The sequence below is a fragment of the Lynx rufus genome, unplaced genomic scaffold (assembly GCF_022079265.1).
Source record: "Lynx rufus isolate CCGP_SWC_20201006 ecotype Redwood Valley unplaced genomic scaffold, mLynRuf1.p SCAF_14, whole genome shotgun sequence".
Classification (NCBI taxonomy): Eukaryota; Metazoa; Chordata; class Mammalia; order Carnivora; family Felidae; genus Lynx; species Lynx rufus.
Window position 1 is genome coordinate 1,631,496 of NW_025814828.1, and position 27,522 is coordinate 1,659,017.

At 51.2% G+C, this 27,522-nt stretch overlaps 1 protein-coding gene across 1 annotated transcript; it reads right to left on the minus strand.

Moving 5' to 3' along the window:
* Positions 1-718: 718 nt before the first annotated feature.
* Positions 719-27,216, minus strand: MXRA5 (matrix remodeling associated 5). Its single transcript, XM_047075755.1, has 6 exons — positions 27,026-27,216; positions 21,112-21,241; positions 20,493-20,883; positions 13,251-18,230; positions 6,247-7,147; positions 719-2,627 (listed from the first exon to the last, which is right to left on the minus strand). Exons 1-6 carry the CDS (start codon positions 27,214-27,216, stop codon positions 719-721), a joined length of 8,502 nt encoding a protein of 2,833 aa, XP_046931711.1.
* Positions 27,217-27,522: the final 306 nt, after the last annotated feature.

The window sequence follows — 27,522 nt, forward strand, 5'->3', positions numbered from 1 at the left end:
AATAATTTATTATTTTTAATGAGACAGAAAGTGTGCCTTTCTTTCTAGCCTCATCGTCTGATTGGAAAGAAAATATAAAAAAAGTCTTTAGGTAAGACCTTATATAAAAAGTGAGTTCCAGGGAGAAAGTGAGTCCATTATATAAAAAGTGAGTCCCATATAAAATGGTAGCCATATTGTGTGAAACTTGTACATTACAAAGACATCAGTCACTGTGCTTCTAAGCCCTTCTTGGGCAAGCTGGAGTTCTAAAGTGACAGGACATAAGTGAAAGATGGGGAGTCATCGTAGAACATTCTATCATGTTAAGACTGCAGCAGGTTAACTAGGGGATGCATTTTCAACGGGGTAGCAAGGCACTGGCAATCTCTATGGTTTATTTTCAGGGAGTTCTCCTTACGTCTGCTACAGACGCCCAGTAAGGCACTGGCGTGGTGTGTGCAAGTCAGCTCCTGCGAGCACACGACATCCCGTAAACATGAATGAAAGTCCCTGGAGAAGCCAAACCATCCTTCTCGTGTTTGCCCTGCTTCCTTTTGCCGACAAGCGTAGGTCAAAGTCGACATGAACCTGAAACCCAGACGGGGGCTCCCATGCACCGTGACAGATCCGTTAAGAGTCCTGACCATCTGACTAAGGTGGCTTTCCTTACAAATGAGGCTTTGTTCTAACTTGCCAAGCAGTGGCCGTGTGGAGTCCACATTCTGGGGGAGGCATTTCAGTAGACGTGGATGTAAGTAGTTTTCGAGTCAGTGCCTAGGATGTTTTTTGCAGTGCACTTGTAGAAACCCGCGTCTCTGTGTGCGGCGTGCTGGATGGTCAATGAGCCCTGGGGGTGAAGGAATCTGTTCCCATACAGACGGGCCTGCGCCCCGGCGGTCAGGTGCGACTTGTCCGGCAGGTCCCAGGTGATCTCGGCCTTGGGAATCCCCATGGCCATACAGTTTATCTTGATGGTGTTCCCGGGCCTCGTGTAGATGACGGGGGTTGGCTCACTGGTGATGCGGGGCGGGTAAGCGATCACGATAACTGGAAAGTTCATGACGGAAGGGCCATACTCCGTATCCACCTTGCACACGTAGGTTCCCCTGTCGAAGACGGAGGCGTCGCGCACCGTGAGGGTGCCATTTTCCCAGAGGGAAAAGCGCCCCCGTGTTTGGGGGCCCTCCAACAGCATGGTGTTGGGGAGCGTCCAAGAGAGCCGAGCTGGCCGGCCCCCCGGAGGGGTGCAGTGGAGCTGCAAGGTCTCCCCGTTGATGATGCTCACGAGATTGTGGTACTGGTTGCTGACCTCGGGTTTCAGTCCCACCTTCAGAGAGACCAGCCTCTCCGTGTAGCCGGCCGAGTTGCGGGCCACGCAGCGGTAGGCCCCCGCGTCCACGGAGGAGAGGCCACTGATGTGCAACATGCCGTCACCCTTATGGTAGAATCTGTGCAGCTGTTGGCCGCTCGGGAGCTCTGTCCCGTTGGGAAGGACCCACAGCAGGGTGGGCGTCGGGGTCCCTGCGGCCGAGCAGTTGAGACTGATGGTGTGGCCAGCCGTGGCTGTGATCTTCTCGCTGACCGGGTCGTGGAAGACGGGCTTCTCCACGGGGTCCAAGACCGTGAGCTGGACAATCAACCTGGCTTCCCCTCCCTCGTTGCGGCCGATGCACGCCAGCTGCACGGAGTCGCTCTTCCTGAGACTCCTGATGTCCAGCGTGCCGTTGCGATGGATGGTGATCCGGTTCCCGTAGTAAGGGGCCGGCAGAACCACGCCCTCGGGAAAGGCCCACAAGACCCTCGGAGTGGGAATGCCTTCCGCCTGGCAGTCAATGAGTTTGCGACTCCCCCCGGCCGCGATCTCCCGCACCGTGGTGATGGCGTTGGGGTTCCCGTTGATGGTGGGCGACCGGACGTTGACGTGGATCCAGACCGTTTTCCGGTCCTCCCCGGCGCTGTTCCTGACCACGCAGGTGTAATTGCCGCTGTCTGAGCGCTGGGCTTTCTGGATGAGAAGAGTGCCATCCTGGTATATGTGGTACTTATCGGAGGAGGCGGGGATCAGCCTGTTGGCTGGAGAGAGCCACGTCACCCTGGGCGTGGGCTCCCCTTTGGCCTCGCACGCCACGGTGACCACGTCGCCATAGGGCACCTGAACCACGGCGTACGTCTTATTCCGGATGGCGGCGGGCTCGGTCACCACCTTCACTCGCACCGTCATCTCATCCTTCCCAACCTGGTTTTCGGCAAAGCAGGTGTAATCCCCTTCCTCCCGCATGCCGACTTCGTTGAAGTAGAGGGTCCCGTTGTTGAAAACCACGTAGCGCTTGGTGCGGCCACCGCCGTCGTCAGACTGCATGAAGGAGTTGACCAGGCTGCCATCCGGGAGGCTCCAGGAGATCTCGGGGTTGGGAAGCCCGGTAGCTACACAGTCCACTTTCAGGTCACCCCCGTAGAAGACCTTGTGGTCATTCTCCTCCTTGTGCTCGATCTTGGCCGGTCTCATGACCACATTCACCTTGAGCACGACAAAGTCGTCGCCAACCTTATTCCGGGCAACACACAGGTAATCCCCCGCATCCTTGTCCGTGACAGACTTCACCACCAGGGTCCCGTTGGCAAACACCTTGATTCTGGTGTCAAAGCTGGCCGAGGGGGACAAAAAGGACAGGGATGTCAGTCTCCCATATGCTCTATCCTGGCTTTAGGTCACCAGAATGAAAGGAAAACATGTGGTCTGGGGAACTTTCTGGGCACACGGCCGCGGCTGCAAAATGTCACGTGGTTTTTGCAGCCGGCAGGGGACTGCGTTCACAGGCGGAAATGATGGATTTGCCACAAATAAGACCTCTGACTCGGTAGAGCCTGACCTTTGGCTGGCCTGGCCGCTGGTCCCAGGATGTGCAATGCAGTCAAGGACTTGTGCCCAGTTAGGCTGGGTGGGTATTCACTGCATATTTGTAGGGAGGTCAGGGCAGAGCTTATGGTAATGATAAAAGAGGCTACAGCCATGGAGAGAATGAATCTGTTGACCCAAATAAAGAGGCAGAGTTCTTCCCGAATAAAATGCTTCGGACGTAATTTCTACTCTTGACAATTCTATATTATACCATGTCCCATTATGAGGCAAGGAGCTGCAAAGTGGCCAGTCTATGCATTGCGTAATTGGAGGTATTCCCACAATAACAAGTGGAAAGATCTGGGAGATTCTTCCTCAAAAAGTGTCCAGATTGAAAATTTGCAATTACACATAATTTACCATGGTGGTATCAGGAGAGGAGGGGTTGAGTTTGAACCCATAAATATATCCTAAATTTTGCATTATTTGGACAGCGTGTCTGGAACTGTGTTGTACAGTTACCAAGAAAAGAGAAGAATGGGAAAGAAGAAAAAAGAAAAGAGAAGAAAAGAAGAGAAAAGAAGAGAAAACACAAAACAAAACAGAGTCTGCCTACGGTTGAGTCAACCTGACTATTGTTAATAAAATACAAACAACAACTAACAATGGCCAAATACACCATTTGGTTGGCCGCAAGTGTGAATCACGCCAATGTGAGTCAGTAGAGAGGAGGAGACAAACATATTTCAATGTGCCTTAAGAGTTTAGAATCCAAAACTCTGTGCAGTACCTCATGTCTGCCAGCTTTTCGAAACTTCGCAGGGGTGATTCCTAGCCTCGGTCATAACCACGATCGTCTGGGCAACCCAGAAACATATACATGCCTATGCATCACAGGGGATCGGGAGTCCAGAAAAGCTGTGATATCTGTATTTTTAAATAGTCCCAATGTGTATGCGAGCCAAAGAGCCTGCTTTTTGATAAAACTCACATGGGTCGTTTAATTACACTCTACTAAGAATGTAATTAGTCAGAGTTTCGCACTAATGAAGACGCCAAGACGGCGATTTACGATTTATAGGGGCATACTAGCAGAGTGGCTCACATTCGTCCTGGGACCACATTCTTTAACTGCACGTTCATTCAGTACATCTGCTCAGCCGGGAGATAGTCCAGAGAAAACTGGGCGCAAGGTATTCTGGAAGGAGAGTGCAAGGTTCACCAGGCACCCCCCCGCCATCTAAAGTTCACATTCAGGCTTCGAGAAAGCGTGTTCGCCCTTTCCCTGCATTGGAGAGAAACTGGAGAGGCCAGGCACAGCTGCGCCGAGGCCCTGGGTGCTGGCTTCCCTCCTCACGTGCTGCGGTGGGACCCACGTCCGCATGCACTCCTGCCTGAGCTGCTGGGCTGTGGATACTGTGGACGCGCCGTGAGCCCGGGTTTCTACACCACGGCACCGCTGCTGTTTCCTTGATTTCATTTGGGCAACCATCGTCTCTTTGCTCTGTATCTTGAGATGCTTCCTGAAGAGACATTGTCTCTTCTGGATGTAGCCCACGGTTTCTCAGACTCAGCACGGCTGACATCTGGGAGGGGTGGCTTTCTGGGGTGGGGGGTCCTGAGCACTGTAGGGTGTTGAGCTGTGTCCCTGGTCTCCACCCACCCGATGCCACTAGCAGCCTCCCCTCTAGTGTGACAACCAAATATGTCCCCAGGCATTTATGGGTGTTCCCTGGGGGGATAATCTTTCTAGCTGAAAACCACAACAGATAGCTCGTGGATGGATGGATGGATGGATGGATGGATGGATAGGTACATAGATGATAGACAGATAGATATAGATGATAGATAAATAGATACATACATACATACATAGCTGATGGATAGATGGATGGATGGATAGATAGATACATGCATATAGATGATAGATACATACATACATAGCTGATGGATAGATGGATGGATGGATGGATGGATAGATAGATCAATGATAGATAAATACATACATAGCTGATGGATAGATGGATGGATGGATAGATAGATAGATGCATGGATATAGATGATAGATACATACATACATAGCTGATGGATAGATAGATAGCTGATGGATAGATGGATGGATAGATGGATAGATAGACCAATAATAGATAGATAGATAGATAGATAGATAGATAGATAAGTGGACAGATGGATGGATGGACAGATAGATACATGGATATAGATGATAGATAGATACATATATAAGTGATGGATAGATAGATAGCTGACAGATGGATGGATGGATGGATCAAAGATAGATAGATAGATATGATGGATATAGATGACAGATAGATATGTACATACATGCCTACATAGCTGATGGATAGACAGATAACTGATGGATGGATGCATGGATAGATAGATACAGATGATAGATATAGATGATAGATACATACATGCATACATACCTAATCGATAGATAGATGGATGGATGGATACACCAATGATAGATAGATAGATCGATAAATAGATGATGGATAGAGAGATAGGTGATGCATGGATGGATACATCATTGATAGATGATAGATGGATAGATAGATGGATAGATAGATGGATAGATGGATAGATAGATAGACGGACACATAGATGGTAGAAGAATGGTCTTTCATGCTAGGTAAGTATCTCAGCCTGGGCACTACTGAGACCCGTGGCTGGGTGACTGCCTGGAATGGGGTGTCCTGGGCAGTGTAGGGTGATTACCAGTGGCATCGTCACTTCCTGATTCCTGTCAATCAAAAAGTCTGTCAATATTGCCAAATGTTCCCTGGGGCCAAAGCCGCGTACCGGGGAGAACCAGTGGTCTAGGTACATCTGGGAACTCAAGGCACTGGATGAGAATGTGACTCTCTTTGCAGCCAAAAGAAATGTTTGGAATACTCCAACACGGTGCCCTATTCATGTCTTTAACTTCTGTGTTCACGGCCTTTCTCTTCCGCTAAGGCCACTTTCTCGTAAGACCTGAAGCTTCTCGTGTGTGTGTTGGGTCAAAATCGTACAACCTAGGGGACTACAGGCAATATTATCCCTGTAAATGCAGTCCATATATAATCATTAAAACAGAAGTTATTGGTTCATTTTTTTTCCCTTGGGGGAGGGGGGGAACAGGAAAGGAGAAGGAGAAAGGCAGATGTTTCTTCCACATCCCACTTTCCAAAGGCAAAAAGTCACCGTGCAAAGAAAGAAATGCCCGCTCCCTGCGCGGAGCACACGCAGGGAGCCGGGTGCGAGCATCTTTGTGCCGACACGGAGTCACTTCCCTCCCCATCTGACCCCAAGGAGAGGGCTCCCGCGATGGCTCCAGGGCGGATGCGGGAGGGGACCCCGGCGCCCAGAGGGGAGGCAGGCCCCGGAGCGGAGCGCAGCGGGAGGCAGGAGCGAGCACGTACCTGAACAGCGAGTCCATCATGCGCTTGGACGGCAGGCGCCAGAGGATGCGAGGCCAGGGGTCCCCGGACGCGCTGCAGTCCAGGCGGAGGGTCGCGCCGTAGCGCACGTCGGTGCTCTGCGGGGAAGTCCCGGTGATGCGCGCGTTGGCCGCCGCGCGCTGCACCGTCAGCTGCACGACCCTGCGCGCAGAGCCCACCACGTTGGCGGCCACGCACTCGTAGCGGCCGCTGTCCTTGGGCGCCAGGTTGCGGATGTAGAGCGTGCCGTTGGGGAAGACGAACAGGTTCCCGTTGATGAACTGCGACGGCCGGATCTGGGTCCCGTCCCACAGCACCCAGCGCACGCTGGGCAGGGGCGCGGCCTTGGCCGTGCAGTGGATGTGGATACTGAGCCCCGGGGGCAGCGAGATGTTCTCCAGCTTCTCCTGGTGGATGACGGGTGGCAGGGCCGCCACGTGCAGCCGGATGGCCAGGCTGTCCGCGCCCGCCGCGTTGCTGGCCACGCACTTGTAGACGCCTCTGTCCGAGAAAGAGGCCTCTTTGATGGACAGGGTCCTGTTTTCGTGCAGCGTGACCCTGCCCTCCACGGGGGACACGGTCTGCCACACCCTCCTGTCCGGGAAAATCCAGGAGATTTGGGGCGCCGGGGTTCCCTTGGCCAGACACTCCATGGCAATGGTGTCTCCCAGGTACACGGTGACGTCCTGGTAGTGGGAGGCGAGGATCTGGGGCTGCTGCACGGTGACAGACAGCAGGACCACCATCCTGTCCGCCCCGTGTAGGTTCTTGGCCGTGCACATGTACTGGCCACGGTCCTGCACCTGTACCTTCCGGATGACAAAGGTGCCGTTCTGCAAGACCTCGAAACGCTGGAGCCTGGTGTTGGGGGTCATCAGGGCACCTGGGAGTCAAAACAGGTACAGTCAGGTTCCAGGCAAACACACCCTCCCCGCACAGGCCAGGGGGGACGATTCCTCGTTAAGGAGCGGAATCAATCCTTCTCTTCACGTCCGGAGCCGCAGGAGCGAAGACCAGCCCCCAGCTCCACCACGCAGACGACAGAACGTTCAGGGTCACCCTTTCTGGCTCGTATACCGACCCCAGAATCGAGGGATATGCCACCTTCCGGCGAAGGGCAGCCAGCATGGGTTTGGAGGGCTTTCTGGAAGCTTCTATGAGATCCACTCCCCCACACCCCATCCCTGGCACCGGGGGATTTCCTTGTCACTTCTGCTACTAGAGACACAGGTGCGGAGGCTGACCCCCCCCCCACCTGCGTGTGGCCATGCTCCCGAGTCCAACGTGAGCGACATTGAGCTGCTCCCTCTGTGCCATGTCTGACGGACTTGGCCGCTAACTCCTGCTTCCACACGGAGTCGAGAGCCCTCCCCGCACTGCAGTCTGGGGGCGTGCTTCTCTCTCTCCTCACCCTCTCCTCCCCATGGTTTTTTAAAATATTTTTTAATGTCGATTTATTTTTTGAGAGAGAGACAGAGTGCGAGCGGGGGAGGGTTGGAGAGAGAGGGAGACACAGAATCCGAAGCAGGTTCCGGGCTCCGAGCTCTCAGCACAGAGCCCGACGCGGGGCTCGAACCCACGAACCGTGAGATCATGACCTGAGCTGAAATCAGGAGTCGGACAGACGCTTAACTGCCCGAACTACCTACCCAGGTGCCCCAACCAAATGGTAAAATCTCTACGAGGAAGTTTGTAAACTTTTTTTTTTTTATTTTTTTTATTTTTATTTTTATTTTTATTTTTGGGACAGACAGAGACAGAGCATGAACGGGGGAGGGGCAGAGAGAGAGGGAGACACAGAATCGGAAACAGGCTCCAGGCTCTGAGCCATCAGCCCAGAGCCCGACGCGGGGCTCGAACTCACGGACCGCGAGATCGTGACCTGGCTGAAGTCGGACGCTTAACCGACTGCGCCACCCAGGCGCCCCAAGAAGTTTGTAAACTTTAAATTTTGCTTTCTTTTTTTTTTCTTTCTTTCTTTCTTTCTTTCTTTCTTTCTTTCTTCTTTCTTTCTTTCTTTCTTTCTTTCTTTCTCTTTCTTTTCCTTCCTTCCTTCCTTCCTTCCTCTCTTTCTTTCTTTCTTTCTTTTCCTTCCTTCCTTCCTTCCTCCCTCTTTCTCTTTATTTTTTCCTTCCTTCCTTCCTCTTTCTTTCTCTTTCTTTCTTTCTTTCTTTCTTTCTTTCTTTCTTTCTTCTCTTTAACATTTATTTATTTTTGACACAGAGTGACAGAGCACAAGCAGGGGAGGGGCAGAGAGAGGGAGACACAGAACGTGAAGCAGGCTCCGGGCTCTGAGCTGTCAGCACGCTCAGGATGTGTTGGCAACTAGGCTTTTCTGATGCTTTCACATCTGCGTTTTGCTGACCCTGGAGGGACCCCAGGCCCCTCCCAGAACTAGCGGGTCCCAGAGTTAGCAAGCAATTCACCTTTTAAATGCAAACTAATAGGGGCGCCTGGGTGACTGAGTCCCTCAAGTGATGGAATGTTGATTTCAGCTCAGGTCACGACCTCAGGGTTCATCAGTTTGAGCCCAGCCTCAGGCTCTGTGCCTGGAGCCCGCTTCGGATTCCGTGTCTCCCTCTCTCTCTGCCCCTCCCCTGCTCACACGCTCTCTCTCTCTCTCTCTGCCTGTCTGAAAAATAAAATAAATATTAAAAAAAAAGAAGTATGCATTAGAAGTAGATCACCACTCTCAAAAATAAATAAATAAACAGTAAATAAATAAATGCAGGGATGCCTGGGTGGCTCAGTCGGTTAAACATCCGACTTCGGCTCGGGTCATGATCTCACGGTTCGTCGGTTCGAGCCCCGCGTCTGGCTCTGCGCTGACAGCTCAGAGCCTGGAGCCTGCTTTGGATTCTGTGTCTCCCTCTCTCTCTCTGCCCCTCCCTCGCTTGCTTTCTCCCTCTCTCTCTCTCTCTCTCTCTCTGTCTCAAAAATAAATAAACATTAAAAAATTACAAATAAATAAAAATAAACCACCCAATCCAGAGCCCATACCCCGACCCCCTTGTGTATGGGGCTCTCCCGTTCCCAGGCCACTGCTCACCTGCTGGAAGCTTCCCAGGGCGGGACCACACATTCGGGAACCCCTAGGCCCCAGAGCCCAATGGTGAGATTCAAGCCAGCCAGCCCTAAGCCTCCTGGCACAAACTACAGTCAAGGCTCCCGTCCATGTTTCCCTGGCCCCTTCTGCCTGCTGACGGACCCTGGCCCCTCCCTGCGTGGTCCCCTCTTATTGCAAAACACACTGTCTTCAACGGCCGTCCTTCCCTGAGGTCGTGGCCTCACGATTTCTGAAGAATACCAAATCCCATGTGTACAAAACGAAAAGTCCCGGCGAGCCCTGAGTTCTGCATTCTCCCACACAGCTGGGCTCCTGGGTCCCGCCTGCACCCACAGCTCCCTGTGCGGATGTAGGTCTAGTGAGGGGGGCCCGGTCCGGGGGGGTGATCTGCTCTCACGTGAGGCACGAAGATTCTAGGGGTTAATACGAGTACGTTTTGCCGGGAGAGAAACACAGGCACGATGCTTTCGGGATGAAAAGCCCTCTACTTCAGCAACATCCCGCCTTAGATCATTATGCAAACATGTGGCATCAATGTTGAGCGGATCAAAGAGGTCCTTAATTCCCCTGTGCGCGGAGCCTCTGCTGAACTTCAGAAGGTTTCCAAAACGCTGGTGAGATAAACCTAAGCGAGGAATGAATAGCTCCCTCCAGTGCCATTGCCATCAGCATAAATCATTCCTGTATCATCAAAATGGAGAGAGGAAGAAAAACACCCCTCTGATCAGAATCCAGGCCTGAAGGACACAGCCGCGTTGAGAGAGAGAGACAGGGAAGGGGAAGCGATGCGCCGTTCGTGGTGTCTCGTCAGATGTTCCTTTCCTACGTCACCTAGAAACTGTTTTGCCGTCCAGATGAAGTGGACGCTCATCCTTACAAAGCCGAGAGCTCTGTGGACATCCCAGCATTCCCAGTATGCACCCTTGTGGTGGCTGAATTGTGTCCCCTCCCCAACTTGTACGTGGAAGAAGCATCCCTAGGATCTCAGGACAGGACTGTCTGGCGATGGGGTCTTTCAAGAGATAATTACGGCAACATGAGGTCGCTAGGGTGCACTGCATTTGGGGAGGGCGTGTGTCCGAACAGGGAGGGGGGATGATGAGGACACAGACGAACACAGAGGGATGATCATATGACGACACGGGGAGAAGACAGGGTCTACAAGCCAAGCAGACAGGACAGAGGAGGAACTAGCCTCAGCCCCGCCGGGACCTCAGACCCCCAGCCTCAGCCCTGCCCGGATCTCAGACTCCCCAGCCTCGCCCCTGCCTGGATCTCAGAGCCCCAGCCTCAGCCCTGCCTGGATCTCAGTCTCCCAGCCTCAGCCCTGCCTGGATCTCAGTCTCCCAGCCTCAGCCCTGCCTGGATCTCAGCCCCCCAGACTCAGCCCTGACTGGATCTAGGCCCCCAGCCTCAGCCCTGCCTGGAACTCAGAACCCCAGCCTCAGCCCTGCCTTGACCTCAGACACCCAGACTCAGCCCTGCCTGCACCTCAGACCTCCAGGCTCAGCCCTGCCTGGACCTCAGACTCCCAGCCTCAGCCCTGCTTGGACCTCAGACCCCCAGTCTCAGCCCTGCCTGGATCTTAGACTCCCAGCCTCAGCCCTGCTTGGACCTCAGACCCCCGCCTCAGCCCTACCCAGACCTCAGACCCCCAAGCTCAGCTCCTCCTGGACCTCAGACCCCCAGCCTCTAGCCTTGCCTGGGACTCAGCCTCCCAGCCTCAGCCCGCCTGGATCTAAGACTCCCAGCCTCTGCCCTGCCTGAACCTCAGAGTCCTAGCCTCAGCCCTGCCTGGAACTCAGCCTCCCAGGCTCGGCCCTGCCTGGCTCTTAGACCCCCAGCTTCAGCCCTGCCTGGATCTCAGACCCCCAGCCTCAGCCCTGCCTGGATCTCAGACCCCCAGCCTCAGCCCTGCCTGGATCTCAGACCCCCAGCCTCAGCCCTGCCTGGGTCTCAGACCCCCAGCCTCAGCCCGCCTGGATCTAAGACTCCTAGCCTCTGCCCTGCCTGGACCTCAGAGTCCTAGCCTCAGCCCTGCCTGGAACTCAGCCTTCCAGGCTCGGCCCTGCCTGGCTCTTAGACCCCCAGCCTCAGCCCTGCCTGGATCTCAGAACCCCAGCTTCAGCCCTGCCTGGATTTCAGACCCCCAGCCTCAGCCCTGCCTGGATCTCAGACCCCCAGCCTCAGCCCTGCCTGGACCTCAGACTCCCAGCCTCAGCCCTGCCTGGACCTCAGACTCCCAGTCTCTGCCCTGCCTGGATCTTTGACTCTCAGCCTCAGCCCTGCCTGGATCTCAGACTCCCAGTCTCAACCCTGCCTGGACTTCAGATTCCCAACCTCCAGCCCTGCCTGGATCTCAGACTCCCAGTCTCAACCCTGCCTGGACTTCAGATTCCCAACCTCCAGCCCTGCCTGGCTCTTAGACCCCCAGCCTCGGCCCTGCCTGGATCTCAGACCCCCAGCCTCAGCCCTGCCTGGATCTCAGAACCCCAGCTTCAGCCCTGCCTGGATTTCAGACCCCCAGCCTCAGCCCTGCCTGGATCTCAGACCCCCAGCCTCAGCCCTGCCTGGACCTCAGACTCCCAGTCTCTGCCCTGCCTGGATCTTTGACTCTCAGCCTCAGCCCTGCCTGGATCTCAGACCCCCAGCCTCAGCCCTGCATGGATCTCAGACTCTTAGCCTCAGCCCTGCATGGATCTCAGACTCCCAACCTCAGCCCTGCCTGGACCTCAGAACCCCAGCCTCCACCCTGCCTGGATATTAGACTCTCAGCCTCCACCCTGCCTGGATCTCAGACCCTCAGCCTCAGCTCTGCTTGGATCTCAGACCCCCAGCCCCAGCCCTTCCTGGATCTCAGGCCCCCAACCTCAGCCCTGCCTGGATCTCAGACCCCCAGCCTCGGCCCTGCCTGGATCTCAGACCCTCAGCCTCAGCCCTGCCTGGACCTCAGACTCCCAGTCTCCGCCCTGCCTGGATCTTTGACTCTCAGCCTCAGCCCTGCGTGGATCTCGGACTCCCAGCCTCAGCCCCACATGGACGTCAGCCTCCAAGCCTTGGCCCTGCCTGGATCTCACACCCCCAGCCTCAGCCCCGCATGGACCTCAGGCTCCTAAACTCAAGCTCTGCCTGGATCTCAGACTCCCAGCCTCAGCCCTGCCTCAGTCTCAGACCCTCAGCCTCGGTCCTGCCTGGACTTCAGACCCCCAGCCTCAGCCCTGCCTGGATCTCAGATCCCCAGCTTCAGCCTTGCCTGGATTTGAAACTCCCAGGCTCATCCCTGCCTGGATCTCAGAGCCCCTGCCTCAGCCCTGCCTGGATCTGAGACTCTCAGCCTCAGCCCTGCCTGGATCTCAGTCTCTCAGCCTCCCGGACGTGGAGAGAATAAATGCCTGTCTCTAAGGCACCCTGCATGTGGTCCGCTGTTAATGGCAACCAAAGCAAATGAATAGAACCCAATGTGTAGGTACCAGTCAAAGCAATGCCTCATGCACCCCAGACAGGCTGTGCTTACACTTCCCAGCCCATGGAAGGGCAGGGGAGTCTGCTCATTCCTGTCCTCACCCTCACGGCACCCCACAAGTGGTGGAGGACTTGTGTGCTGAATCTCTCAGGGAAACGGCAAGTGGCTTCTTTCTGAAATGTCCCTGAGCCTCAGTCATTCCGTATCCAAAGAACCTACTACATGTTTCCATGGCCCCACTAAAATCTCACATACGTTATAGCCCGAGTAGGGGTTCTGGTTCCTTACTTCCGTTCCCTCTAAAGGAGTACCCTTGTATCTAGGTTCTCAGAGGTCCCCTCCTGTCCCAACCATCTGTCGTTTGCCCAGAGTCTGCAGTTTCGACGAGGGTCACACGCCCAAGTAACCCCTTCCTACACAAGCCGCAGTTAAAACGCAGACACTTGAATGTCTTACCTGTGGAAACCTTTGTCCAGGTAATGAAAGGTGTGGGTTTCCCCGTTGCCTCACATGGGAACATAGCATCTGTCTCCGCGGTGACAGACACAGTCTGAGGGGATTTGGTGATAATTTGGGGCTTTTCCCCATGTGTCCAGAATTTGGATGCGGGTGGTCCTCCAGCAGAGAACAGCTTGGAGCTGGTCTGGTGGAAGCTTCTGGAAGGCTGGCCAGAAGACACCACGTTGGGGACGGAGCTCCGGGTGGAGTAGACCACAGGGATGTTCTGTGCATTTGCTGAGGGCGGCCCCGTGGCCCGGGGAGGGTGCAATAATGGAGGTGCGGGGGGACCAAAGTCCATGTGTATGATGCTCTGGGAATGTATCCTATTGTAGGGACCTGGGTTGACTTTTTTCTCTCTTACGCTGGGGGCAGGGGATGTAGGCGTCTGGGGCTTGAGAGTAACTCCCAACTGTGGGAAAGAGAGAGTCCTGTTGAAAAAGAAAGGGAATCTTCCATTGGGATAATGGGGTACGCTTGAGCTTGGAAGCTTGCCACCAGGTTCTCTTAGATCCGGAATGTTGTTATTCCCAAACACTTTGGGGTTGACACTGAACCGGTCCATTCCTTGGTCAGTGAACTTACTAGGAAGGCGAGGTTTGGGCTTCTGCGCTGAAACCATGGGACTTGTCGTACTTGGTAATCTCGGAGTCGTAAAGTGCTTATTTTCTGGCAAAACCCTTGAAGGGTACGCCGTTATTTCTGGTTTGTTGGTCAAGTGACGAGGGGGCTGGAGAGTTACAAAGTACCTAAAGGAGCCTTCTGTGGCCACATGTGGTGGCCTCACCGTTCCCCTCGGTGGGATTGGTTTGGAAGGAACTCTGGCTGGCTGGTGGAAAAGTTGGACTCTCCCAGCCTTACCGTCGGGGCCACGTGGAAGACTGTTTTGGGTCTTTCCATCAAATGCTTCCTTTCCCAACTCTTGCTTTGGAGTTAAGTTAAATTTATTCTGGTTGGAAGAAGGGGTGGATAAATCATGTGGCCTCAATACATGCTGAGTTCCCCCGTTATTCACCGGGGCTGCTTTGGTTTCTGGGCTCCCCACGTAATTCAAGAAAACGTTTTCCTTGGAATCTGTTAACGGTGGTGTCCTTGAAGAAAGAGAGGTGGGCTCCGTGAAGGTCTGTGCCAAGGACACAAGAGTGGTGGCCAGGAATGGGGATGCAGTCCCCTCCGCTGGGGCAGGAGTCGAGGCAGGATTCCAAGGTGTGATTGCAGCTGGAGTGGTTTCATGATGGTCATGAGCACCGGTGGTGGTTTCTGCCTCAGTTGAAGATGGCTCTACTTTTGTGCTCAAGAGAGGGGTTGAGACAACTGCTTCTTCTGGTTGAGACAGTGTAGATGCTGCGACTGATGGAGGGAACTCGGAAGGAAAACCCGTATCCTCTGACCGTTTCAGAAAGGGTGAGTTTGTAAGGGTTTCCACAGAGCTGGTAACAGGTATGTCTGTCTGCAGCTTCCCAGGCCGGGCTGTCCCTGGGGGATTCCAGTGTGAGGTTCCGGGAAAGCTAGACGGAGCAGATTCCTCCTGAAAGTCTCCCACAGTGGAGACCTCAGAGCCAGAAGGTGACGCAGCATTACTCGAGGGGTCATCAGGGACTGGGCTGTCCGTTTTATGCTCATTGATGTTTGTGACACCATAATTCGTCATTTCCTTCCCATCCGATATAGGTTTATAGGTGACTGGAATGGTCTCCTGGAATTTATTGGATGACAAGTGTCTTTTTGTGGTGGTTGTCATAGAATCTTCCATGGTAGTCCTCTCACGTGGGTCCCCAGTTGTCAGAGAAATGGTTGTAGATGAGAGTGGAGTTTCTGGACTGGGGACAATGACATTTTTATGCTTGTTTTCTGGGGAAGGGCTGGGTGCCGAGGCAGACGTGGGAAAGCTCGCTGTAGAAGTGGAATGCCAATGTTTATTTGGCCTCTTCCCGTGTTTCCTTCTTGGGGTTCCTTTGGGTACTGGTTCTGCCTGCTTCTCCATTTGCACCTGCTTGGGGACCCCAACTGTGCGGCCAATCCAAGATGTCGGCACCGGTGAACTCTCCACATGCTCTGGAACCTTCACCTCAGGTACTTGAGTAGGTGGAGTAGAAAAAGTCTCCGTCGGGGCAAAAGTCGTGGGCAGGGTTTGTTTATGCCTGTGTCGGAATCTGTGGGCGCGTAATCTCTTCCTCCCGTTGGGTCTCTTTCGAGAAGGGTGAGTGGCCGGCCCCCAAGCCGAAGTGGCCTTTTTGGTTGGCATCGCTGCTGTTACCGTGGTGGGGTCCTTGTCAAAGAGAGCACCCAGTGTGGTGTCGCTGGGATGTTCCGAGGGAGTGATGCCATTCATCACTCCGGGGGCAGAGTCCAGCGGAGGGGTAGATTTGATTCGCTTTCCCATACTCTTAGGATCTCCGGAGTTTGTGGGGTCTCTCTCGGGCACATCTCCTTCCTGCGGTGTCTGAGAATTCTCCTCTGTCCCCTTTTCAATCAGCGGGTTTCCCTGAGTGCTTGAAGCACCTTTCACAAGCTGGGTGTTGTCTGTTTGTCTCCATGGATGTCCTTGTCGTTGGACAGCTGGCTCCCCCAATGGGACACTATCTAATGGCTCAGATGTCCTGGAGTCATCAACCCACACGATGGGGGTTGGCGTAAAGTGATCAAAAGTCAATTCTTTCCTGTTCTCTTCATCTGGCTGTGAGTCAGCCTCCACATCTGGGTAAACGTAGGACACAGTCTCAGACTCAGCCAAGGCGATGGCACCCAGTGGAGACTCATACCCATTTGACGTAGGCTCTGGCACGGACCCAACATCCCCTGCAGGCCAGCTCTCTGTGCCTGTGTTTTCATTGGTGGGCTCTTCGTAGACCGTGTGCAGGGTCTGGAGAGTAGGAGAAGATTCATAAGGGATGGATATCAGTACATTGGCGGTAGCCCACTTTGGGTCAGCTTGAGTGGGAGTTGTATCCTCAGTCTTAGAAAAGTCATGGTCAATAAATTCTTCCAGATGCGTGCTTGTCACTTTGGGTTCAGCGAGAATCACTCCATCATGTCCACTGTCCGGTCCCATCCTGGTTGAGGACACGGTGCCGGAAACCTGATCGTCCTCACCAAATGGAAATGCATCTGCCGAGGTTTCTTCAGCACTGGTTGTGGTCCGTGCAGGACCCTCCTCCCCTACCGACGGGGGAGGGACGGCAGGCAGAAGGGGCGTCACCTCCGGACCCACGGATGGGGGAGTGGTGGTTTTAATGACCCGGGGTATTTCGGTTCCCTTAGGGAGATTTTTCCCACGTACTCTGGCCAAAATGTCTGCCCAGTGCTCTGGATTAATCTGTTTGTTTGCCATATTTATCCTTCGTCTGGACTCAAACACTCTGCGACCTTCTGCGATGTTCGTCTCTGGTTCTTTTTCAGAATTCTTCCAGGGTTTGAGTTTTCTTCGCCCTTTCTTGGTTTTCTTACCTCCAGCGACGGCATCGTCCTTTGTTTTGAGGAGCTCCTCTTGGTCCTTTGCATGTAGAAATCTCCTTGAAGTGCTCTCTCCGTCTCCTACGCCTGAACCACCTTCGTCCTCTACGACATCTCCTGGCACTCTGGAAACAGTCTTCCCAGCTGGGTGTCTGCCTTTTTTGGATGACCGGCCAGATCCTTTCCTACTCACGGTGACCCCCACAGTAAAATGATCTGCCCCTTGCCGGTTGACAGCCACACATCTGTAGTAACCGCCATCACTGACTTGGACCTTTGGGATGGAAAGAGTTCCGTTTGCCAACACGGATGCATGTGACGTGTTAGCCAGATTGTTTATTATCCTTTTGTTTGGAAGGATCCAACTGAGCTGGGCTTCAGGTATGGCCAGCGCACTGCAAGGCAGCATCACAGGCTCCCCTACGTTCTTTGGAATTGTCAGCGTATGTCCGTCGGGAGGCTGAGTGGCAGGTGGTTGCACAAAGACCCTGTACACCATCTGGTCCATTTCATCCCTCACCTGGGCGATGCACTGGTACAAACCCGAGTCTGACTGCTCTGTTGATCTGATCCTCAGCCAGCCACTGGTGACGATGGAGAACTTGCCATGCTGGTCCTCCATGGGTGCTTTTAGCACGGAGCCATCCGGGAGCACCCAGGAGATGGACGGACTCTCAGAAGCCTTCACGTTACAGCTTAGCTGGCACGGATCCCCTTCCAAGACGATCTGGGCTGTGTGCACTGCTCGGCTGGGTTCGATCATGACCCAGCTTCTGCTCCGAGACTGCCTGGCCTCTTTGGCGGGCATTGTTAACGAATAGTGGGAATGATAGGAGAGCAGCACCTTTTTGGCCGTACTCTGACGTCGGTTGAGTTGGATGTCTATGGACGGCTGCATGACCCATTCTGGTTCTGCAAGAACGTGGGCTCTGACACCCGTGTAGTAAAGGGCATCGTCATCGGCGTCTTGCCTGTACTGGTAGCTGACCTTGGGGTCTTTGCCGAGCATGAGCTCTCGGTTTAGCCTCACAGGGACCTCACTGTAATACGCGATCAGTTTCCACAGCTTCTCATAGTTTTCCCGAGTCATGGGACACTCAAAGTCCAAAGCAACCGTGGCATTTATATCAATCTCTTGGGGATCTGTCTGGTTCAGGTGGATTTTGTACACGTCCGTTGGCTTCTTGATGTCACAGACCAAGTTCACTGTGTTCCCATGCTCGTCGGTCATATTCAAAGAGATGTTCCATGGGTGGAATTGGAACCTCTCCAGAGACAGCTGGCCGTCACCGTCTTCTTCTTGTTCCTGGTCTTCCTCGCTGTTCCTCGTCATGTTCTGTCTCAGAGGGGACTCTATGGAAGGCTTGAGACAAGTAATGTCCTTCAACTTGTGAATCTCTTGCTTGTACAATCTTCGGGGACTGGAGCATGTGGCGCATAGCTGACCACCTTCATAGGCTTTGTCCTTTTTGCACTTCAGAGTCCCTAAAAGGAATCAACAAGAGTGCGGTAAGTCAGGGAACCCGAGAGCAGCATGCCTTGCACATGGCAGAGGATGAAGGCTTTCAGTGTACCTTTATCTCCTCAGTGCATGTGCATAATGATTCAACACTCACCCACTTCTGTGACTTCACCAATGACTTGAAATCCATTTAGCACAGAATGTGGTATGGAACCACAGTGTTCGAACTCCCTGACAAGGAGCAATGAATGCTTTTTTTTCCCAAAAGTATTTCCAAGTTATTTTTTTTAAAAAGTGACTCTGTTCACACACCCAATACAACTTACCTTCTCTGAAGCTCCAGGAGAATCTACATAAACAAATGCAACCAACCCATGAAAAGAGTTCGAGGTGAAAGGCCCCACTTTTGCCATGAATCACATCGTATCTGTCTTTCATGATTTTTTTGTTGCCATAATTTTTCTTCTTTTTTAATGTTAATTTATTTTGAGAGAGAGAGTGAGTGGGGGAAGGGCAGGGAGACAGAGAGAGAGAGAGAGAGAATCCAAAGCAGGCTCCATGCTGTCAGTGCAGAGCCTGACTCGGGGCTCAATATCGCAAGCCACGAGATCATGACCTGAGCTGAAATCAAGAGTCAGACACTTAACCAACTGAGCCACCCAGGGGCCCCGGTAATTTTGCATTTCAGGCCGTGTTTATGTTTTGGATTCACATTCTACTCTTGTCTTCCTGGATACCAAGTGTTCCAGAATGTTGCCTCTATCTGCCTCTTTCACTGTCTTCACCTTCTCTGCCCATGGACTCATTCATGATGAGTGTTCCAGGACTTGGCCTAGGTGGCCTCAGCTACATGTATGGTTTTCGTTACCATCCATTTTCCAATGACGGCTGCCATCCGTGCTTCTCCAGTCGACACACATCGTACAAACTCCACACCGGTTTTCTAGTTGACGTGACTATTTCCAAGTCCCAGAGTCTCCCCCAGGTGACATTTATGAGACCGAACTATCTTGATATCTGCGCACTTCTTTCCATCCCCGCTGGGAATAAGCCAGTCAAAGGGCTATCATATGACTCAGAGCACGATAAACCTCCTAACTGGTTTCACGAGATCTGGTTCTGCCTCTCTGAATGGAGTTTTCCACGTGACTTTCAGAGTAAACACCTCAACATGCAGATATCATTGTGTCACTCCTTCACCCAACACGCACAGACACAAATATATAGATACAGTGCATGCAGACACATAGAGACACATATGCACACACAAAAGATACACAGACACACATGTAAACACATGCACACACCAAATATCCACAGACATACGTGTATGTGCATGCACACATAACACACACACACACACACACACACACGTATCTCCAGAATGGCCAAGATGGCCGTCTGTGCAGGAAAACATCATATTTTCACTTCCCTGATCCAATGTTTTGCTGGTAAAAGTCTACCCAAACTGATTTTCAACCCCCTGCCTCGTACCCGGTGGGGTTTGGGGACTATCTCCCAGCAATGAAATATGAATGGAGGTGACGTGTGTCTTTTCTAGTTAAGAGTATTAAGAAGCAAGGGGCGCCTGGGTGGCTCCGTTTGTTGAGCGTCCGACTTCGGCCCAGGTCATGATCTCGTGGTTCGTGGGTTCGAGCCTCACGTCGGGCTCTGTGCTGACGGCTCGGAGCCTGGAGCCTGCTTCGGGTTCTGTATCTCCCTCTCTCTCTCTCTGCCCCTCCCCCGTTCATCCTCTCTTTCTTCCTCCCCCTCCCCCCCCATCAAAATAAATAAACTTTAAAAAGTCTACTTTCTTGCAACTTCTGCACAGCCCTCCTGTTTTTTGTTCTCTGGATCAGTGCAGAACATCCCTGTCACCCATTCTCAAGAGAGACGTGGCACAGCCACTGCCAGCCTTCCCTTTTCCGAGCATCTTTGAACACCTCTTCATATAACAGGGATGCAGAGAAAGTCCCACATGTCGCCGTAACCCAGGGCTGCATGGAACACTCCAGATATTCAGTTTAGGACAACCATAGTCAACCATATAAAACTGAAAGATCATTGCCTCACAATTCCCTGAAGGAGACAGCCGTGAGAATTATGGAACCGAGGTGCCTTAGCATCTACGCTGTAACCCTTTACACGGGAAGCTTCCTGCCGTGCTGATTTGGTGATGTTCTCTTCACAAGACCAAGCCATGGCACAACGCTGGACGACATAAGCTCTCCAGAAGGGTGGGCACCGTGCAGGTGGGAGCCACATTCACCGTGCTCTCCTCTTACCTTTGGATCTGGCGTCCCATTCCAGAAACCCCTTCATCTTGCAGTCACACGACCACGGATTCCCATGCAGGTAAAGATTCTCCAGAAGGGGCATGTTCTGAAGCATCCCCGTGGGGAGAGTCGTAATCATGTTGTCCGCTAGGTAGAGGTGTCTGATGGTGGAGAGTCTGAAATAATCCAGAAACGTGAACGTGGAGAACGTGCCAGGGTGTAGCTGCTGCAACTTGTTTCCTTCCAAGTGCAGCAGCCTTAGGGAGGTTAGGCCATTGAAAGCTTGTGGGTGGATGAATTCGATCTTGTTGTGGTCAATGTGCACCCTCGTCAAGCTCCACAGCCCCTGCAGGGTCTGAGCCGTGATCACACGCAGCTTATTGTAGCTGAACTTGAAAACCTACAAAGGCAGGGGCGCAGTGGAAAAGCCTGTTTATAATAGACAAAGCCACAAGCAGGGACAGAAACCAGAACAAAGGGCAGAGAGGTAATGACATTAAGCTGGTTTTTAACGGAAAGAAAAAATCGGCAATTTTATTAATCGTTGGGGAGCAGTATGTCGTTTCCCCTTACTCATTAACGGTCGTAGAAGCTGCAATTCCTGATGCTCGTAAAAGCCCGGGTTTACCTGGAGAGAGCTGAGGTCTCTTAAAGCCCCGTCGGGGATGCTGGGGATGTCGTTGCCATGAATCATAAGCAGCTCCAACTTGCTCAGTCCCGCAAATGAGGTTTCTGACAAAGCCTGTATACTATTAAATCTAAAAAAAAAAACAAAAAACAGAAGAAGAAGAAGAAGAGTTGGAATAAGAAACAGTGAATACTGAAGCCCCATCTGGGAAAGATTCAGCAGTCTGCCCAGGAACCATTTACCCAATGTTGAGTCTGAGGTGTACTGGTGCCATTTCCTGCTTTGTATCCTTGTCCGTTTCTAGGGTCAAAAGGAAAATGACCTACTCTTACTGGCCTTCACTCGGTTCAGGAATATTCGCTGGATATTTTGACTAAGAATGTGCTAATGCAGCTAGAGGTGATTTCAGGGACACAAGTAGGATTTAGAGTCTAAAGGAAGCTGGTCCAATGGCCCCTTGTTGGAAACGTCCAATGGAAAGTGTGCATAATGATGGATGACACATGGGTCATTGAATGCAAAGAACGAGCATCGATGCCAAGGAACAGGCAGCTTGGGAAGGAGCTTTGCATCATGTAATGACAGGAGGAGGTACTCCAGGCTAGGAAGGACCAAATTAAAGAACGAAGACTAACACCAGCACTCTGTTTCACCAGGACCAGTGGCCATTTCTGATGGATTCTCCAAATTAGTTGTAAACATTTTGGTCTCTTCCGGTTTTCGTGTCGCGTCAACATTGGTAAAGATGTTTTCTTGGCCAGTTTGAAAATTCCTCATCTCCGGGGCGCCTGGGTGAGTCAGTCGGTTGAGGGTCCGACTTCGGCTCAGGTCATGATCTCGCAACGTGTGGGTTCGAGCTCAGAGCCTGGAGCCGGCTTTGGATTCTGTGTCTTCCTCTCTCTCTGCCCCTCCCCTGCTCACGCTTTGCCTGTCTCTCTCTCAACAGTAAATAAACATGACAAAATTTTTTTAAAAAAGAAAATTCCTCACTGCTACCTTACTGATGGCACAAGGGAATCCCCAGAGTCAATGCCTAGAGAAGGCATTCTAAAATGAGTGAAGAATTCTGTATTGGAGGGCAGTTGCTTTGTGCCACTGCTTCTGCTGAAATACAACACATGTAGCCTGACATTATTTATGACTTCCCCATAGCACCTAAATAAAAGGAAATAGATGTGTAAGACAGTGAAGGTGAAATGCTCATAGCTAAATACAACAGACAACGCCAATTTTCTTTCCTTTTTAAAAATAAGTTTTTAATGATTATTTAATTTGGGAGAGAGAGAGAGCATGCGAGCGGGGCAGGGGGGAGAGAGAGCGAGAGAGAGAGAAAGAATCCCCAAGCAGGCTCCGCACAGCCAACACAGGGCCCGACTTGGGGCTTGAACTCACGAACCGTGAGATCATGACCGGAGTCAAAATCAAGAGTCAGACGTTTAACTGACTGAGCCACCCAGGTGCCCCATTCTTATAAACACATATGTGCCCAAACCCTGATTTCGAAGTCAAGATCTGACTAATGACTCCTCTAAGAGCCAGCCTGAGGAAGCATCACTTTTCAGCTATAAATTCCAGGAAAAATAACCTCCAACAGCAAAACCACTCAGCTTGATCGCTTGGACGTCTACAAAGAACGACTTTAAACACTGCATTGTTTTATAAGACCAACTTAGGCAAAGGAAACACTCGATGCAATGAAATGTATCCTGTCTCGTTAAGAAAACGCAATAGGGCTTTGAAGTGATGCACGGGTAAAATACAGTACAAAGTAATCATGGCTGCTGTTTGCATTTAACTCACAGAGTCAACGGACAATTACATAGAAAGGCTCCCCCTTCTGGATTAGACAGCATGGATATTGGACAGTGTCCAGAGAACCGTTTGGGCATCACAGCTGAGTGGGGATGTGTTAGTGGCATCCAGTGGGTAGAGACCACGGGTGCTGATGAATGTCCCACAGTGCACAGGATGGCCGCCCACAAAGAATGGCTCGGCCCTTAATATCAAGAGTGTTGAGATTTGGAAACTGCCCAAGCGGAAGAGACGCTGCCTGTTGGTCTATCTATCCATCCACCCATTATCTATGTATGTATGCATGTATCTATCTACCTACCTATCTATTCACCCATGCATCCACCCATCCATCCATCACCTATCTACCTATCCATCATTCCATCAATCCATCCATCTTCTACCTATCCATCCATCATCTATCTATCTATCTATCTATTCATCCATCCATTAACCCATTCACCTGTTCATCCATCATCTACCTATCCATTGATCTATCCACCCATCATCTATTTATCCATCCGTCCATCCATCCATCCATCTGTCCATCCATCATCCACCTATCCATTGATTATTGATCCATCTATCCATCCATGCATCCATCCATCCATTCATCTTCTATCTACCAATCCATCAATCCACAGATCCATCCATTATCTATCTATCCATCTATCCATGCATCATTTATCTATATACCTATCTACTGATCCAGCAATCCATCCATCTATTGATCCATGTATCATGTATCTATTATCTATCTATTATCATATATATCTATATACCTATCCATCTATCCATTCATCCATCCATGTATCATCTATCTATCTATCCATATATATATATATATATATATATATATATATAATCTATCTATCTATGGTAGTTGTTCAAGCCCTGTGTCGGGCTCTGTGCTGACCGCTCAAGAGCCTGGAGCCTGCTTTGGATTCTGGGTCTCCCTCTCTCTCTCTGCCCTTCCCCTGCTCATGCTCTGTCTCTCTCTCTGTCTCTCTAAAATAAATAAATAAATACAAACATTTAAAATATACTTGGAAAGTAATTTTTGAAAAAGCTCTGGGGCTGTGTCCAAACAGGAAACAGCAGATCTCTGTTTCAATGCCGACTCAACACCCTGAAAAAACATCTGTGCGGGAATGGGAGAGTTCAGTAGCGTTTTGCCAACAATCCCTCATTCCTTGAGGGCATGCTGCTCCTTCCAGATGGCGAAAACACAAATCAGACCCTGAGTCCCGTCTGTATTAGACATCGCCCTTGGTTCTTCCTTCCCCCCGTCAACAAAACGCACAATGACGCTAACATCATCTCCTTGCAGACTGATTTCCCGAGACAGTGCTGGGATAGAAGACTGATTTAGTGGGCACCGGGCTGGCTCAGGCGGTTAAGTGTCACATTCTTGATTTTGGCTCAGGTTCACGATCTCCTATTTCGTGGGCTCGAGCCCTGCTACTGAGCTCCACGCTGACACCATGGAGCCTGCTTGGAATTCTCTGTCTCTCTGCCCCTCCCTGATCATGTGTGCACTCTCTCAAAAGAAATACATAAACATTTTTGAAAAAGAGTGATTTGAAAAGGTGGCATGTAGATTCCTATGACCAAGTTAGCCGGGCGGAACTTACACACTTGCGTGCAGTGAAGCCATATTTTAGCTGTTTTGGTTTTTTCTTTAATATTACAGAAAACACCCGAAAATATTATTGCCACCAACAGGGAAAGGAAGGATCTCAGTATCTATGTACTGCTCCAGTGGCAAAGCTTTTGGGACCCAGTCATTTATAGTCTTTACCATACAAAGTCAGCTTAAAATGGGGCACCTGGGTGGCTCAGTCCATTAAGCATCTGGGTCTTGATTCTGGGCTCAGGTGGTGATCTCACGGTTCATGAGTTCAAGCCCCACGTCAGTCTCTGTGCTGACAGTGTGGAGCCTGCTTGGGATTCTGTCTCTCTCTCTCTCTCTCTCTCTCTGTCTGTCTTTCAGAATAAAGAAAGTTAAACAAATAAAGTTGATTAAAATGAAGCCACCAGAAACTATGTTCCAGCTGAGAAGCTAGGTTTCCCATGTACAAAATACTTCACTGTAAAGAGGAGTAGGGGACAAAAGCCGCGGAAATCGTAACCGAGATAAACGCAGCCTGACAGGTTGTAGCCCAGTGCTGTTGTCTGTACAAAGCCACCGTGTAGCTCACCGTGTGGGAGGAGGCCTGCGGCATCTTCCCTGCCCTGTTTTCCCACCCCACAGCCCAGAGCCCCAGTATACAGCAGGCGGCACATGCATGCCTTCTAGGCAGGAGCACAGCAGAAACCTGTCGTCCTGCTGGTCACTGTCACGCTTTCTAGGGGGCTGCACGATGCCCTGTGGGACGCCACGTCCTACTGTGTGCACTGCCAGGGGGTCGGGCTGGAGGAACCAGGGGGCTAATCACAGCCGGTGGGACCATAGGCTGAGAAAGACAGCAACGGTGCGGAGACAGGACCGTCCTGCACATCAGGACACGCGAGAGAGGAAAGAAATCACAGGTAAAGTCTGTTTTCCTTTCTACAAAGCACGGCTCATCCTACCTGGATTCAAATCAATGGTACCTGCTGTTCCCTTGCTGTCTCCCACTTGCCAAATGGTAAGGCTGTAGGGGGGTGGGGGGGTGGGGCCTGGGTGGCTCAGTCAGTTAAGCATCTGACTTGGGCTCAGGTCATGATCTCACGGTTCATGGGATCGAGCCCCGCGTGGGGGCTCTGTGCTGACAGCTCAGAGCCTGGAACCTACTTTGGAACCTGTGTCTCCTTCTCTCCCTGCCCTTCTCCCCGACTCGTGCTCTCTCTCTCAAGAATAAATTTTAAAACAAAATTTAACAAAAAGTTAACCCCCTCTTCTGGCAAAGTCAAACTATTTCCCCTACTGAGTTATCATGATTCTGGTTGGATTTTCAGATACTCAAATCATAAGGTCTCTCAAGATCTTACTGAGAAAATTACTCAATGGTCTACTGCCTTCGATTAGGGAACTTTCTATCTTACTGTCTTAACTTTTCATTCTCTTTTTCTGCTACAGGACTTTACAAATACAAGATTTTTTTTTTAAGCTTCTGCTATAAGATGCCAAGCGCATTTACAATTATTTGTTCATTGGCCATTGCGTTTCACTTAAAACATCCCGTCTGTGGCTAGTCACCAAAGCCTAAGTTATTTTTGTTGTTTTGTAGTTGGTAGAAAATAGCTTACATTTTTTTGTTGAGTAAGTCCAAATAATTGTTTATTATTTAATTTGCACACGAGTACCTGCAATTTAAGGCAACTAATATTTATGTATACAAAGCATTTATGCACATGAAACGATATTTTAAAATACAAAAATATATGTCTCCACATAAATCTATATAAATATAAATCTATACGAATGTAAATCTACCTGAAATGCTGCATAAAACCTCTCATAAAAAATATTCATATTTTAAATAGGTAAAAACTACAAGGACTTTTTTTTTTTAATTTTTTTTAACCTTTATTTATTTTTGGGACAGAGAGAGACAGAGCATGAACGGGGGAGGGGCAGAGAGAGAGGGAGACACAGAATCGGAAACAGGCTCCAGGCTCTGAGCCATCAGCCCAGAGCCTGACGCGGGGCTCGAACTCACGGACCGCGAGATCGTGACCTGGCTGAAGTCGGACGCTTAACCGACTGCGCCACCCAGGCGCCCCCGGGGACTTTTTATTCCCCCAAGAGCACAAGTGCATCATGCAGATAACTTACAGAATGTCGGAGAAGTCCAACTGATTTTTAAGTTATTTTTAGCAGTTTCTGAAGTCTATTGAAGTAATGTTTATATATTTATGTGTGTATCAGACACATTTGTATCTACTCTACGGTAGGCAATTGTTATCAAGGGAAATCTGTCAATACATTGAAGTTATCCAGGATGCCTGGTTATTAAATCATATGATAGCGTTCCAGTTGACGGATAAATTCATATAATCGCCCCCAAAGGATTGCATTTACAGAAAGTCGTACGCATTGACAGTTTTGTAAATGCACGTACATGTGTGAAAAAACAAAAACAAAAACAAACACGCAACGAAAGAGGCTGAAATTGTTCAGTGAGAATGTGGTACAAACCCCAGATTGATTCTTTCCACATGTTTAGAGATGCCGGCGGGCACAGAAGCCAGGGACCGAAATGTGCAGTGGACCTCGCTGGGGACGTAGCAGGCGCACGGGTGAGGGCAGGCGAGCGCGGCTGGTGGATGACCCCAGAGCAGAATCAGCACCACGGACAGGGCTGGCCACCGCGCCCGGGATGATGGCATCTTGTCCTGATTCGTTATCCCTGGACACCTGTCGGGGGACCACAGAAGGAGAGCCGTTTATTGTCAGGTAGCGCGTGCATGTGCAGCGAACGTTCTTCGAATTGTGCAAGATGGTTTGGGGCTTCCCAAGACATCACCGCATGGTGTCCTTCACTGACACAAGATATTCGGGCCAAGAGACTCGAAACTTATTTTCCTGATCTTTCCCCGCGATCTGGAACCATTATTTCGAAGGTCATCTCAATTCCTGACTTTGAAGCTCCCATTTGGAAATCTGACGCTGTGACGAGCGACGGTATGGAATGG

Bases quoted from the DNA above. Each gene is read 5' to 3' on its own strand.
- MXRA5 (XM_047075755.1), bottom strand. From the start codon at position 27,216: ATGCCATCATCCCGGGCGCGGTGGCCAGCCCTGTCCGTGGTGCTGATT. The intron at 7,148-13,250 runs GTAAGACATTCA...TTTGACTCCCAG, and splicing joins CTGGACAAAGGTTTCCACAG to GTGCCCTGATGACCCCCAAC. The intron at 2,628-6,246 runs GTACGTGCTCGC...CCCCTCGGCCAG, and splicing joins ATGATGGACTCGCTGTTCAG to CTTTGACACCAGAATCAAGG.